This window comes from Diadema antillarum, unplaced genomic scaffold, assembly GCF_040938485.1.
Source record: "Diadema antillarum isolate AM-2024a unplaced genomic scaffold, OU_Dant_1.0 seq00000597_RagTag, whole genome shotgun sequence".
NCBI lineage: Eukaryota > Metazoa > Echinodermata > Echinoidea > Diadematoida > Diadematidae > Diadema > Diadema antillarum.
Genome location: NW_027271528.1, coordinates 1,255,121 through 1,269,459, shown reverse-complemented (window position 1 = coordinate 1,269,459; position 14,339 = coordinate 1,255,121). Strand labels below are relative to the sequence as shown.

The 14,339-nt window shown below is 38.6% G+C and overlaps 1 protein-coding gene across 1 annotated transcript in view; it reads right to left on the bottom strand.

Annotated features, from left to right (window-relative positions):
* LOC139735791 (glyoxalase domain-containing protein 4-like) overlaps positions 1-8,168 on the bottom strand; it is a 30,969-nt gene extending 22,801 nt beyond the window's left edge. Inside the window, exons 1-4 of the mRNA XM_071646542.1 lie at positions 8,053-8,168; positions 5,706-5,850; positions 1,663-1,713; positions 279-445 (exon numbers count right to left, since the gene is read on the bottom strand). Of these exons, the coding sequence (XP_071502643.1) occupies positions 279-445; positions 1,663-1,713; positions 5,706-5,850; positions 8,053-8,145 (456 nt within the window). The 5' untranslated portion in view covers positions 8,146-8,168. The remainder of the gene's footprint in view (positions 1-278; positions 446-1,662; positions 1,714-5,705; positions 5,851-8,052) is intronic.
* Between the last annotated feature and the right edge of the window lie 6,171 nt (positions 8,169-14,339).

Genomic DNA, 14,339 nt, shown 5'->3' with positions numbered 1-14,339 from the left:
AAACTTGTGTAAAGCTTGCTTGCTGTATATGCACACTAGTGTGCAATAACGCAATCAATAACAGCATTGTTCAGTGTATGAAACACATGCAAATTATACACGTACATGTACATGTATGCACTTTGTATGTATGCAACGATAATACATGTATGTGATACATACAAAATGTTCGAAACCTGTCTATAGCAATGACCTGTCTACAATGGCCACTATTTTTGTCTCCCTTATAGGTGGTCACTACAGATCCAGGTTTGACTGTACTGATGAAGGTGGCGTACCTGTTCCCTCGGGCAAGCAAAAGCTATTCTCCCGAACGCCGTCTTGTGATCCACAGCACCACCTTGGTCCTGGAGCTCTAACTTGCACTGGCCATTTCCGAAACCAAGGAGGGCGCTCTTCGGCGACTGCTCATAGAGGGTCATGCCGCAGAGTTTGGTCCAATAGTCTTTCCAAGACAAAAACAAACGATAGTCAAACTTTTCGTTTCCCTATTGAAAAACACATTGCACATGTTATCACTCAACACTTTACCCTCACAAACACTGTTTATAACCTCTGGCAACGAAGGGATTATGTTTTCATAACATGCTGGTTCGTTTGTCAGTTTGTTTGTTTGTCTGTGTGCAAAATAACTCAAAACGTTGGAAAGGGATTTGGATGAAACTTGCAGGAGAGGTTGAGAATGACACAAGAAAAAAATGATTAAATTTTGGTGGTGATCCAGGAATTTTTTATAGATTTTATGAAGGGTTTTTGATATTTTGGCAGGTAGGGTCAATGAACTTGGGAGTTCAAGCTGCGCATTTTTTAAGGTTTGCATACATGCACTAAAGTGTGTGCTCTAGTTTCTGCTATTAAAGGAGAGGCGCTGCGCAGCTGGAAGTTGATGATGTAACAAAAGGCTTCCATATTGGTAAATCATGCGATTTTCAGCATGCATATGTATGGGTGGATATCACTGATCTCTGTGGAAGAAGAATTTATGGTGAAAATGAGCTGCTTGGTGGAGGTCTGCGCTCTCAGAGTGCTTCTCTAGTTTTTGTTGTTATTTTTTGTTGTTGCGTAATACACATGGCAGCTGTAAACAAGAGATATCTGCTTAATAGCAGGTTAATCCTCAAAGCATGAAAAGCGCGAAAATAAAACCACCGCGAAAGAAACCACTTTTACAGTAATTGGAAATTTTCATGAAATCTGAATCTAAACACATTATGAATGCAATACATGGCTAACATCTGTCAAATTACTTCACAAGTATTATTGTTTGAATGGTGAATTTTATATGTCCAACTAAATCATACATTGCACACGCTGCAGCACAGTCTAAATTGTTTCCGAAGTGTTGTTGTTGTTGTTTTACTTCATACTTTCAAACCACTTGCAAGCAGTTTGATGATTTGTTTTGAAAGAAAACTTGTCTTCAGGGCACCATTTCATGAAAGCTGTTAGCCCTGACAAGTTGTCAGTCTCTGACAATCACCATAGTAACAGTCAGTGACCGGAGCTTCTCAGCCAATCAAAACCAAGGATTTTGCTGAAATTGTCAGAGACTGACATCTTGTTAAATCACTGACAACTTTCATGAAACGGTGCCGGGATCAGACTCTGATCTACCGTGTGCATGGGTCAATCATCTCACACAAGATCTCGTTTTATGCTTACCGACTGATTTCTGCAGGTTTGACACCCCTAGTGCCACTTTTTGAACAGGATCTGTAATCAGGAAATATCAGATGAAAAAAAAAAAGAATTAAGATAAAGCATCACTCGAGATCACCTTGAGAATGACATTAAAATTCTCATCATGAGGATGTCTGCTTTTAGTCAATATCAAACCTATCATTTCTTTGACAGAAACTTGCCAAATTTAGCGCAAATGGAGTTTGTACGAAGAAAAAGTGTGATTTCAGTATTAAGTAGTAAAATCTTAGCATTTTGACCCTATGACCCTAAAATTCCCAAGAGAATCACTGTCAGGTAGAACATGCATAGATATTTACTAAGTTTCATGATGATACCTTCAGTCACTTTCGACATATGGTGGAAGAAGTGAAATTTAGCACTTTCACTTCACCTTTGACCTTTTGGCAAGAAACTTCCAAGAGAATCTCTATTGGGTAAGATATGTATACATTCTGTTTCAAGAAAAATCCTGCAGGCATTGCATAAATATGAGGGAAATAGTGAAATTTTGAGCAGTTGACCTTGACCTTTGACCCATGACCCCAAATACCCTACATAATCACTGCCAGTCAGTACATGCATATATACTAAGTTCCATGAAGATACCTTGAGCCATTTGCAAGATATGGAGGAAAAAAAAGACATTTTAATATTTTTACTTAACCTTTGACCTTTGGACTTTGACCTCATGACCCCAAACTCTCTCTAAAGAATCCTCATTTAGCAGTACACGTCTACATTAAGTTTCAAGAAAATACCTTCAGGCATTGCATAGATATGGGGGAAATAGTGAAATTTTGAGTATTTGACCTTGACCTTTTGACTTTTGACCTTGAGCATGTGCACCCAAAAGTTGATAGGCACAACTTCGCCCACTCATACATATACATGCCAAGTTTCATTACGGTAACTCAAATGTTTTTTTAGTTACGCTGTCCACAAAATTGATTACGGACTGAAGGACGGACGGACAGATGGACGGACGGACAACCCGAAAACATTTTAATGCCTCCGGCGACACTTCGTGGCAGAGGCATAAAAAGGGTAAAATTGCTTGGATTCTTAAGCACACAACCCCCCCCCCCCTCAAAAAAAAAAAAAAATATATATATATATATTGATTGACTAGTGACTGTTTTTTTTAATGTTTATGATGAAATGTTTAATTAAACTTTCGCAGTTACAATCTATTAATCCAGCTTTAAATACACACAGCTGCATGATTACAATCTATTTGTTTATTGTAGTTCCACAGCACATTTCTATAATGATATTATTCTATGCATGCCGTCACTGGAACCAACCCTGAAATCACCTTCTGGACATTAACTCCACTCCTGAGGAAATATTGCAGCCACGGCAAATCTTTACTGATGCCACTTCACGGTTCACATACATGCTAAAATTACTCCAAGACAACATTCAGCCTCCCACCATGTCTGCCTTTCTACCTGTGGGTAGAGAGGGCTGCTGTGGTCCAGTGTTTTGTGCAAAGGACATACACACACTATGAGAAGGTTTGAACCCTTGACCTGACCATCCTATGAAAGTGCAGGGTACAGTCCACTGGACCACAACACCTCCAAATACATAACATTGCAAACTTCCAAAGACGACATACAGTATGTGTGCCTAACCAGTGCATCCCCTACAACAGATATCAATTTGAAAGGGGACATCATATATTCTTTGAAAATATATGTATTTGATTTAAGACACAAGAAAATGAAACATGGTCATATGACAAGAAAGATATTGATTTACACATCTGCTCCAATATGTAGTTATGGTTTACATAAAACATAGCATAATGATAAGAACAAGATGAAATCAATTAAAGGACAAGTTCACCTTCATAAACATAAGGATTGAGAAAATGCAACAATATTAGTAGAACACATCAGTGAAAGTTTGAGGAAAATTGGACAATCGATGCAAAAGTTATGAATTTTTAAAATTTTTGTGTTGGAACCGCTGGATGAGGAGACTACTACAGCTTGTGAGTCATATGCGTACAACAGTACAAAGAAAATATAAAAGAAAATTCAACATATTTTCACTTTTTTCGCATAATAAAAGGGCAATTGACTTGCCTCTTTCTAAAGGCAGGGGGAATAATATTACCCATAACATTTATCGGTAACGAGTCAGGGGAATGTGTACTTTTTTCAAAAGGTGGAATTTTGTGAAATTCTCTTTATATTTTCCTTATATTGTTGTAGCATGTGACATCTAAGTTATTCATACACTGTAGTAGTCTTCTCATCCAGCGGGTACTGCACAAAAACTTCAAAAATTCATAACTTTTGAACAGATTGTCTGATTTTCCTCAAACTTTCAATGATGTATTCTACTAATATTGCTACATTCTCTCAATCCTTATGTTTATGAAGGTGAACTCGTCCTTTAAGAAGGGGAGGGGAAGGAGTAAATTTGAGAGGAAAACATTCAAAGACCCTATTTTGTCCTCCACCAAGTCTCCATTTCACCAGAGATGTAAACAGAATAAAAATTTGCTGCCCTTTGGAAGCATTTTGACAAACGGCCCTTACCAAATGTCTACTTAAACTTCGCTCAAGCACTTAACAATGCTCAATGAGAGGATTATGTACAGAACAGCCCTGACTAACCAAACTCTTCCTTGTGTTGAACTGTTGCCATCACCAAATACTAGCCTACAGTGCATACATGCGTCGTAAAACCTAATGACAGCTCAAGGAACATCGAGCTCCTATGCTGAGTTGAGAATTAATGGATTTTGTTTAGTGTTTTAAAATTCAGCTTTCAAAAACTGCTAAATTTTGGGTGTTTGTGTGTTTAAATTGAACTAGAGAGGTAGAAACATCACTAGGATTAGCCAAAAGATGAGAAAATTACTAAAGTTTTAAAATGCACCTTATTGATAAATGTTATTAGAGGCAACCACATATGCAATGTGAGGAGGTTATATGTGTCTCTAAGTTTCCCACTCATTTAGCTGTCAACAAATCTTCACCAAGTTTCATATTTTGACAAGAAAAAAAGAAAAATCTAAACCAGGAGTATCCTCTGCATCAAATTAGTACATGGAACACGTAGTAACCTAACTATGGAAAATAGGATGTACAGTGATTCAATTTATCCACAAATCAATCAAACACATTATTTGTGAGATATTCTGTACACATATGCTCAAGTGTAAAAGCTATATTAGGTGATGACATCATCTTATCTAATCTGCATATGATGCATCACGCGTTATCCCGGGAAACCGTAATACCCCGGGGTACCACGTTGTGTAGCGCCATCTCACATCCACTCGAGGACTGCCGCAGAGAAATGCATGCACTGTGTGTGCGTGTACATCGTCATTCCTATGCTACTGCATGTTATACATGCTTGTACTATGCATACATGGCATGCTGTGCTAGCAATAGCATGTGTGTGCAGTGCAGTGGCTAGCGCGCGCTAGCTCCAGCACCAAAATAATTTCCACTTTTTGGCAACCAAGGGTACAACCTTTAAAAAAAATAATAATTCAACAAAATGGCTGATTTTTATTTGGTACCCGGGACACCATTTATGTCATCACAATAAACGTGTAAATGAGATGACGGCATCACATCATCTCATCTGAATAATTATGAAGTAAAAACTAAAATCCCTAGTGTATAAAACAGATGGCACCTTTAAATGACTCCATAACTATTTCATTTTGATGGAGCTCACATCATGCTATCTACTCAAACATGGAATGGAGGTGCACTAACCCACTGAGGACAAGCTATAATTTTGCTATTTAAACACACATTTCCCACAGACACCTGCCCAAGAATACACAGAACTAGTCTTTAAAATACAGGGAACCTCATTACAAGGACCTAAAAACCATGATTATTACCTTGTTACATCAGATTTCTCATAATATCAGGGTTTAAAAAAAAGTCAGGACCTGTAAAATCACCAATCTATTTGTTATATCCGACTATGTTATAACATGGTTCCATTGTACCCAGATGGCTTTTTAGTTAGACATCTCCTACCTCCACTTGGGGCTGCTTTGTCCACCAGGTAGAATCGGTATCCCCCCGGCGCCTCGACGGAGTATTCCCCCTCCGACACAGAGGCCAGGGTGAGACCGGCCTTCCTGGCGTTGGCAACGGCCTCGCTGGATTGGATTGTGATTCCCTGGGTGGAGGGAAAAAGGGGATGGTGTGAGAGGGAGGAGTGTCAACTGGACAAAAGGATAATGTTTGCATCTTTTACCTACCATGAAAACACTTCTCCAGAAAATATTGACAAAATGACATCATTGCGTGCTGTATCATAATGATGATGATGATGATATTGATAATAATAATAATAATAATAATAATAATAATAATAATAACAATAATAATGATAAGGATAACAACAATAATGATAATAATAATAATAATAATAATAATACTAATAATAATAATTATCATTATTATTATTATTATTATTATTATTATTATTATTATTATTATTATTATTATTATTATTATTATAATCATAATAATAATAATAATAACTAGAAAAGCACTCTGAGAGTGCAGACCTCCGCCAACCAGCTACTTTTCACCGATGATCTTGCTTTTCCCAAAGAGATTTTTTTTCCTCTCCACCACTTGGGAAAAGCTCTTTGGGCTCTTCCATAGAGATCAGTGATTTCCACACTGATAGGTATACATGCTGAAAAATCGCCTGATTTCCCAATATAGAAGCCTTTGTTACGTCATAAACCCTCAGCTGCGCGGTGCGCCTCGCCCAGCTGCAGAAACTGGAGCATGCACTTTAGTGCGCGCTTGAAAACCTCAAAAATGTGCAGCTTGAACTCCCAAGTTCATTGATCCTACCTGCCAAAATATCAAAAATCCTTCATAAATTCCCCCAAAATTCTTGGATCACTACCAAAATTTAATCTTCTGTTACTTGTATCATTCTAAACCCTTTCCTGCAAGTTTCATCCAAATCCATTGACTAGTTTTTGAGTTATTTTGCACATGTAAAAACTAACTACTAGTAACTGACAAACGAACACACAAAACAACGGTAACGAAAACATAAACTCCTCCCTTTGCGGAGGTAATAATAATAATAATCACACAGGCACAACTTTCTCACAAAACATCAGAGGGTATGAGAGTACTTGCAGATTTGAGTCCGACAAAATCTGAAACTGATGAAACAGAAGTTTGAAATGCATTAAATTGTGAAAATTTCAATGCATTTGAATTGCTAAAAAGTCTGGAATCAGATTAAACTCTGAACTCTCACATCCCTGAAATATACATTTACTCAGACAAACATACAAACAGATAGACGTTCACAAATGATTTGGATTGAATCTGACAGCATGCTGTGTACTTAGCCCCCGGAAAGCAAGCAAACACTCGTCCCTGTGCAGTGCAATGTCCATGCTCAAACAAGCCGAGGAATTATCCATTATGCCACTTAGTACACTGTGATACCATTTTTCAAGACTCCGCCCCTTCATCCCTTCAAACACATATCATCCTTGAATACATTTCTCATTCTGGCATGCAAGTTTCATGAAAGTCCAATACCCATAACACGACCTGTCCAAAATCAATGCTAAAATGCTCACATTTTCCAGATCAAATTAAAGGACAAGTTCACCTTCATAAACATAAGGATTGAGAAAATGCAACAATATTAGTAGAACACATCAGTGAAAGTTTGAGGAAAATTGGACAATCGATGCAAAAGTTATGAATTTTTTAAATTTTTGTGTTGGAACCGCTGGATGAGGAGACTACGACAGCTCGTGAGTCATATGCGTACAACAGTATAAAGAAAATGTAAAAGAAAATTCAACATATTTTCACTTTTTTCGAATAATAAAAGAGCACTTGACTTGCCTCTTTCTAAAGGCAGGGGGAATAATATTACCCATAACATGTGTCGGTAAGGAGTCAGGGGAATGTGTACTTTTTTCAAAAGATGGAATTTTGTGAAATTCTCTTTATATTTTCCTTATATTGTTGTACGCATGTGACATCTAAGTTATTCATACACAGCAGTAGTCTTCTCATCCAGCGGGTACTGCACAAAAACTTCAAAAATTCATAACTTTTGAACGGATTGTCTGATTTTCCTCAAACTTTCAATGATGTGTTCTACTAATATTGCTACATTCTCTCAATCCTTATGTTTATGAAGGTGAACTTGTCCTTTAACATTTTCCCTATAAATTTTGAAAGACGACTTCTTGTTCTAAACTCATCCTATATGAGCTGCACAGAATGCACTTCTTTAGTTTAGCAACTTGAGAGGTTCAACCATGACCTTGGCTCAACCATGACCTTGGCGGCATCAACTACAGATTGTGACCTTTCACCTTACCAGGAAGTCATTTCCGAGGTCGTAGCTCTTGACCCCATAATTGTAGGTCAGCTCCATCACAAAGTGGCTGTCCTCCGCTCCGAATCCCACCATGGACTTGCTCCACTTGCCATCGTACGGTCTACAAATTTTTTTGTGAGGATGACAGAAATATTGCATTTGTAAGCTAGGATATACCACGAATATCATCGAACATACCAACATTTACACACTGCCCTCTTAGGGCCATTACTCATGGCAGATAACATTCAGACAAACATACAACAATTTTATGCTTCCCTTGTATGTGAAAGAGACATTGCATGCGATTGCCTACACATTATAAATTTTGATGGATTCCAGGATAAAAATTTAACCTCTAACCTACAAGATTCTCAGGGCCTCACCAAGCTCTTGCATGCAGTGGTCTGAAGAATATGTTTCATTTTGGTTCTAAATTACCTCTTAAAAGAGGCTGTAAGCACCATAATATATATATCCACATCTCACTTAATTACAGTTAAAGACGTGAACCATCCAACATTGCATCTAGCTCGAGATTGAAGTGGGTTGAGAAATAAACTAATGGGCATGTTTGCCAAGTCATTACATAAATGTCAAGTTTATTGGCATCACATCTTCCACGCTTATGAAATTGATTAATGAGATAATGGGTAATCCCAAAAACATCTTGGATCTCAAAGGCTGGCAGACTCACCAACATTTACAGCGCATGTGAAATGTGCTGAATCATTGCTCCTCAAATCAAGCTCCTTTTATCGACACTCAGTCTCATTGTTTCTTTCATGTACCCACACCAAGAATTTACACGTTGTAGTTTGTTTTTTCCATACATTGAACGCTATTTCTGATTGTCTGGCAGGCTCTGATACAGCACACTGTCATTGTGTTCTGCTCCAGTGTTGAATTGTTATGCATACAGCACAGGTCTTACACTTCACACCTTATACATTGTATATCTTGATTCATCTTTGCTAGTTACTACTTCCAAGCTGCTTCTCAATGCGTGCTATTCTCTGCTTAGCACTAGAAGGTTGCTTGCAAGGCTACTTCACACACTGGTGTGACTGGTAAATCTCACACATTTTTTGGACGGGTTTCAGATAATAGATAGTTGCGTACCATACCTACGATGACTTACTGTTAGTGATGCGGGGATAACATGAAAGTGGCAGTTTATCAAATGTGTTTTCACAGACCAGTCCACTACATACAAACACACATATTATGATGCACTGTGTGCAAGGAGTTGACTGCTGAATGTTTGTTCTCATTTCATTTAAAAAAGATGTTATGACAGCAAGTCTTGCTAGAAATAGCAACTTCTTGTAGCAACAGCCAATCAGGAAGCAAGATTCTTGTCATCACTAGGACACTTGCCAATGAGACAAGATCGAGAGTTGATATATCACAGCAACTTTCTGAGAAATTGAGCCCAGGAGTTTATGGGTTTAAAAGGAAGCCGATACCTTTGTCAGCTAAATGCTGTGGTTGGTGGAAACTTGGAAAAAATTATGCTAGAGGGCATACACAGCCCATTGACCCCCTCACAACTTCCATCTCATTTACAATACTGTATACCATGCCATATATTTTAATAGCGAGTCTAAATTTTTTGCGAATCAGGATTTTCAGACAATTTCATGAGTGGTTAAATGCGCGATGGTGGAGTACTGTACTGAACAGAGAAATGTATACACGTGTGTGCATCACATTCATATCAGGATCAGCGTCATTATTTTCATGTGTCTTTAATTTCGCGACTGGCACCCGACTCGAGAAAATAAAAACCTCACTATTTTAATAGCGAGTCTAAATTTTTTGCGAATCAGGATTTTCAGACAATTTCATGAGCGGTTAAATGCGCGATGGTGGAGTACTGTACTGAACAGAGAAATGTACATATGTCTGCATCACATTCATATCAGGATCAGAGTCATATTCTAATTTTCATGTGTCTTTAATTTTGCTCCTGGCACCGGACTCGAGAAAATAAAAACCTCACAAAATGTATTTGGCGTATACTGTATTGCATATCATGCTTAACCCTCAAGTTATGACATGGAAAACCTTTTTCCTAAAAGGGTTCTAAAATCCCTTTTGAATCTGTGCAGGATTGACCTGGGTCCAGACTTACCAAGACTCATGCCCCAGAGCTGTATAGAGACCCATCTCACGCTCACTTGCCCACTCAATCACTTTCTCACAGCTCTCAGGGGAAAAAAACAACCCCAAAACAAAACAAAAACTGAGATCATAATGAACATCAAAGGGGAAGACAGCTAGCCTAATGCTGAACTGAGTGTAAGGTAAACTTTTTCTTTATTCTCATTTTGTTGATTAGAAGATACCTGCTGGGCTTAATCTTACATTTATAGCGAAGGTTTTTTTTTCCCCATAAATTCTAAATGGATAATTCAAGAGCTAGAAAATTGTTACTACGTCATGCCTGTCATGTTTTAAACTCATTCAAAACTGGCCAAATTTTTGGGAAAAAAAAAAAGCCCCTCCTACACCCTCCCCCCCCCCCCTTCTTGGCAGCCGGTTGACAAACTTGGCATTTCTTTGGGTCTCGTCAACAAAGAGTTCAAGTGGAGGCACACTCACCCATTACAAGTCGCCTTGCAGCCTTCCTCAAACTCTTCATGCCTCAGAAACTGTAAAAAAAAAATAATGAAAATAATATTATGACAAAATGAATATTCATCTTACAGACATTATGATTCATGACGCTGTCAATTTAGGTTACTCATTACCCAAAACTCTACCAAAGACTCAGTGTTCGGCATTGGCAAGAAATTACTGCATGCATTAAAAGACACTCTCTTCAGCCCTTGCCGCCTGTTTGGTTGGGTGGTTAGTCACCTAGCTGTGATTTTAAATGCATGCAGTTTTCAATAGGGATTGATATGCCACTTGCCCTGCCCTGGGCTAGCTGACAGTGCATTTTTAGAACCTACACTTGTGCAAAACCTAACTGTGTGAACAAAGTGAAGATACAGTTCACATTCCTTAAACCATGTATCGGGTACCACAAATACTACAAATCATGTTTTGTTCTTACTTTCCACATCTCTTGAGAGTCTTATTGTCTCTGAAACAGTTGAGTGCACATGGTTGTGACACTTTTGAACACTTTAAACCTGGTGTTGGAATTTCACAACACATTAATGCACTGTAGTGTACGCACACCATCTTTTACAACCCCTCACTCCTCCAAATCTCCATCATATTTGTCGCTGTCATCACTCCTGGTTTCAAGATAACTGATGTTGGTGGTATTGTTGTTTGAAGAAGGAGGAGAAGAAGAATATAATTCAATCAAAATTATTTCATAAATACTACATTTCCTAATTAATACACGATTGAAGATTGCTTCATGCAGTGAGTGTGCCTGTGCTGTGTTTGGTACAAACATGACAAATGAATTCATTCTGTGCTGTTTGCTGTGTAGCTGTGTGAGCCACTTACGTTAGTATTACATTTACAATACCACCAATCAGTACGATAGACAGAAAGATCCGTCTGTCCGGAGGACTCTTTTATATTTTGCCATTGACGCTGTCCTCCGTAGACGGAGGGGATCCGTGAAGCCACACGCAGTCTCAGCGGAACATTCCCCGACGGACAGATACAGACCGATCTTTCGGTCAATCAGTACGACTACTATTTCAAAAAATAGTGATTCATAATCATTGTTCACGTGAGAGATTTCTGCCATATTTTCTAGGTGAAAAATATTTTGCTAACCTGCATTTGTGCCGAACATACTAACGTAGTGACAACAACGCATCTAAACGTTTTAGATCGAGTCATCGAGAATTACATAACTTTACAAGGACAAGTATTACGTTAGATAACGATGTGAATGCTTATAATTTGTACCGTGTACAAACCTTCATTCCAAGAACTTCTCGATAAAACTTCGCAGTGTTGGTTCGATCACCAACTTTGAAGACGAAGTGCAAAGCTCGGCGACCAGACATCTTCTCTTCGTTCAGGAGTAAGTTAGTTCAAAATAACCGAGACTTTCGGATACAAATCACACCTACTGGCTACGGAGTCTTCCCTTCAGAACTAGCGGATCGGTGTTCCCTACGCAGCGCCGCAGTTTGGCAGGCAGGTCTGATAAGAAGAAGCACGGAGTGGAGTGGTGGAGAGGGTGGGACCGAGCAGGTGCGGCAGCGGCTGTGCTAATGACAGAACGGCTGTAGCTCTCTGCTGCGCAGTAGTACAATACCACGTGGTACGTGCCTGCATTTTGTGTTTACATCATCGTGCGGATGGCCAAAGGTCAACATCGGAAAGAAAACAACGTCCAGTACCGGTACGGTGTACAGTATTCCATCTTTCTGGACAGGGACATAATGGTGTCCTCGAAAACCACACTCCTTCTTCTGAAGTACTAGTAGAGGGATAGGGAAAAGTACAATGAGCAAAGATGTTCACAGGTAGGTCGCAACAAGATTAGAAAGATAACTACGATATACGAATCCCCAAATAAAATCACACTCGCCAACCAGGGGATTCACCTCCGTGCATTTAGTGTCACGCACGCACACGCTGAAATCATGGAGCTACTAACAGTTAGTAGCTCCATGCTGAAATAAAGGAGTGACTGCGATTATCCAGTCATTTTGATAGCACAAGAATCGTGTCTCATTCTTACGAAGGTTGGGTGTAAATTCTATTGGGACTCGAGTAGGGTAGGGGGATATCCCGAAAAATCGTTGACATCATCATGTTCGTTTAGTATTTCAAAAAAAGGATAAATATATTTTCTACATATATAAGGCCGGGACTCGAGTAGGGGAAATCCCGAAAAATCGTTGAAATATAGGTTTAATAAAATAAATTGTTTTTGCTTTTTTTTTTTCATTTTCCCGCGATATATCTTCACTTATCTGTAGTTTTCAAATCTTTCCGAACAATGCTGAAACAGAGTCCCGAATAGGGTTATTTTCAGTCCTGAAAATCCCAAAATATACAGGGATAATGTTTTGATGTTCTTATGTTTGCGGTTTGTTAGTTTTGGTTTGCTCTTTGTTTTGTTTTGTTTTGTTTTGTTTTGTTTTGTTTTTTGTTTTTTGTTTTTGCCCCGATTCTCTTGAAGGTACAGTACTTACGTACTAGCCTAGATACTATGTGCATGTTTTCCTGCAAAGGATGCCAAGCTTTACAAGCTTTTTACTCGCACTTTTCATCTGGGAGCTTCTGGGCACTTGAGCATCACAAGTGCGATGATACGCCAAAGGCGGTCTGTATTAATTTACTGGAACTTGGAAGAAGAAGAAGAAGAAGAGGAGGAGGAGGAGGAGGAGGAGGAGGAGGAGGCTGGTCTTCTTTTCGCAGAACATTTCGCCACATGGACTCCATGGCTACTGGATCCGTCATGTTGCTTTCCCAGCTTCCCTTCCAAAAACCTGTGATGGGGCTAATTTTGATGACCTCCCTTCCTAAATCTTGTGAAAGATCATGAAAGAGGGTTATACAACCCATTCCCATCCTTAAATGGGGTGTCTTTATGAATATGGAACAAGCATAATGATTATATGTAATATGGTTGACTGCACAAAACAAATTATCAAACAAACGACAGCAAAGAAATCTAGAGGTTTTAGGATCATGTCTTTCATGTAGGTTGTATAAGATGGCAATTCCAATTCAAGGTTCATAATTTTTATAATACTCACCTTTTTTTTGGTCTTTTTCTTTCCTTTTTCTTTTTCGTTTTCGGATTAACGAATCTGATTTCATGTTCGGAATGATCGAATCTTCGGAATAACAAACCACAATTATTTCATGTTACTACTCGGATTAAAGAACTTTTGGAATGGCGACCCTCCTTTCGTTTTTGGAAGGCCGAAGCTATAGAAGTGATTGTTATGTCCATAGATATGCAAACAGTGTCTAGACACCCATGGAAGCCATTGTTATGTAACCTAGCTTAGCAGGCTTGTTCCTTATGTTTTTTGTTTAAAGAGCCTTGAGTACATCCAGTATGCAATCCAACAATCCTGCCTGTTCCAAACTTTCTTTTGATGGGATATCGGTTGGAAGTTCTGTCATAAAGTCATCTTCCATTGTTAGGAATCTTGGAGTGTGTTTTGACACGCATCTGAACAAGGAAGCACACATCACAAATGTGTGTAAATCATCATACCATATGATTTATAACCTCAGACGTATCAGGAAATATTTTGATGAGAACAGTATGAAAATGATTGTCCAAGCATGTATTGTTAGTAAATTGGATTATTGTAATGGGTTATTATATGGACTCCCTG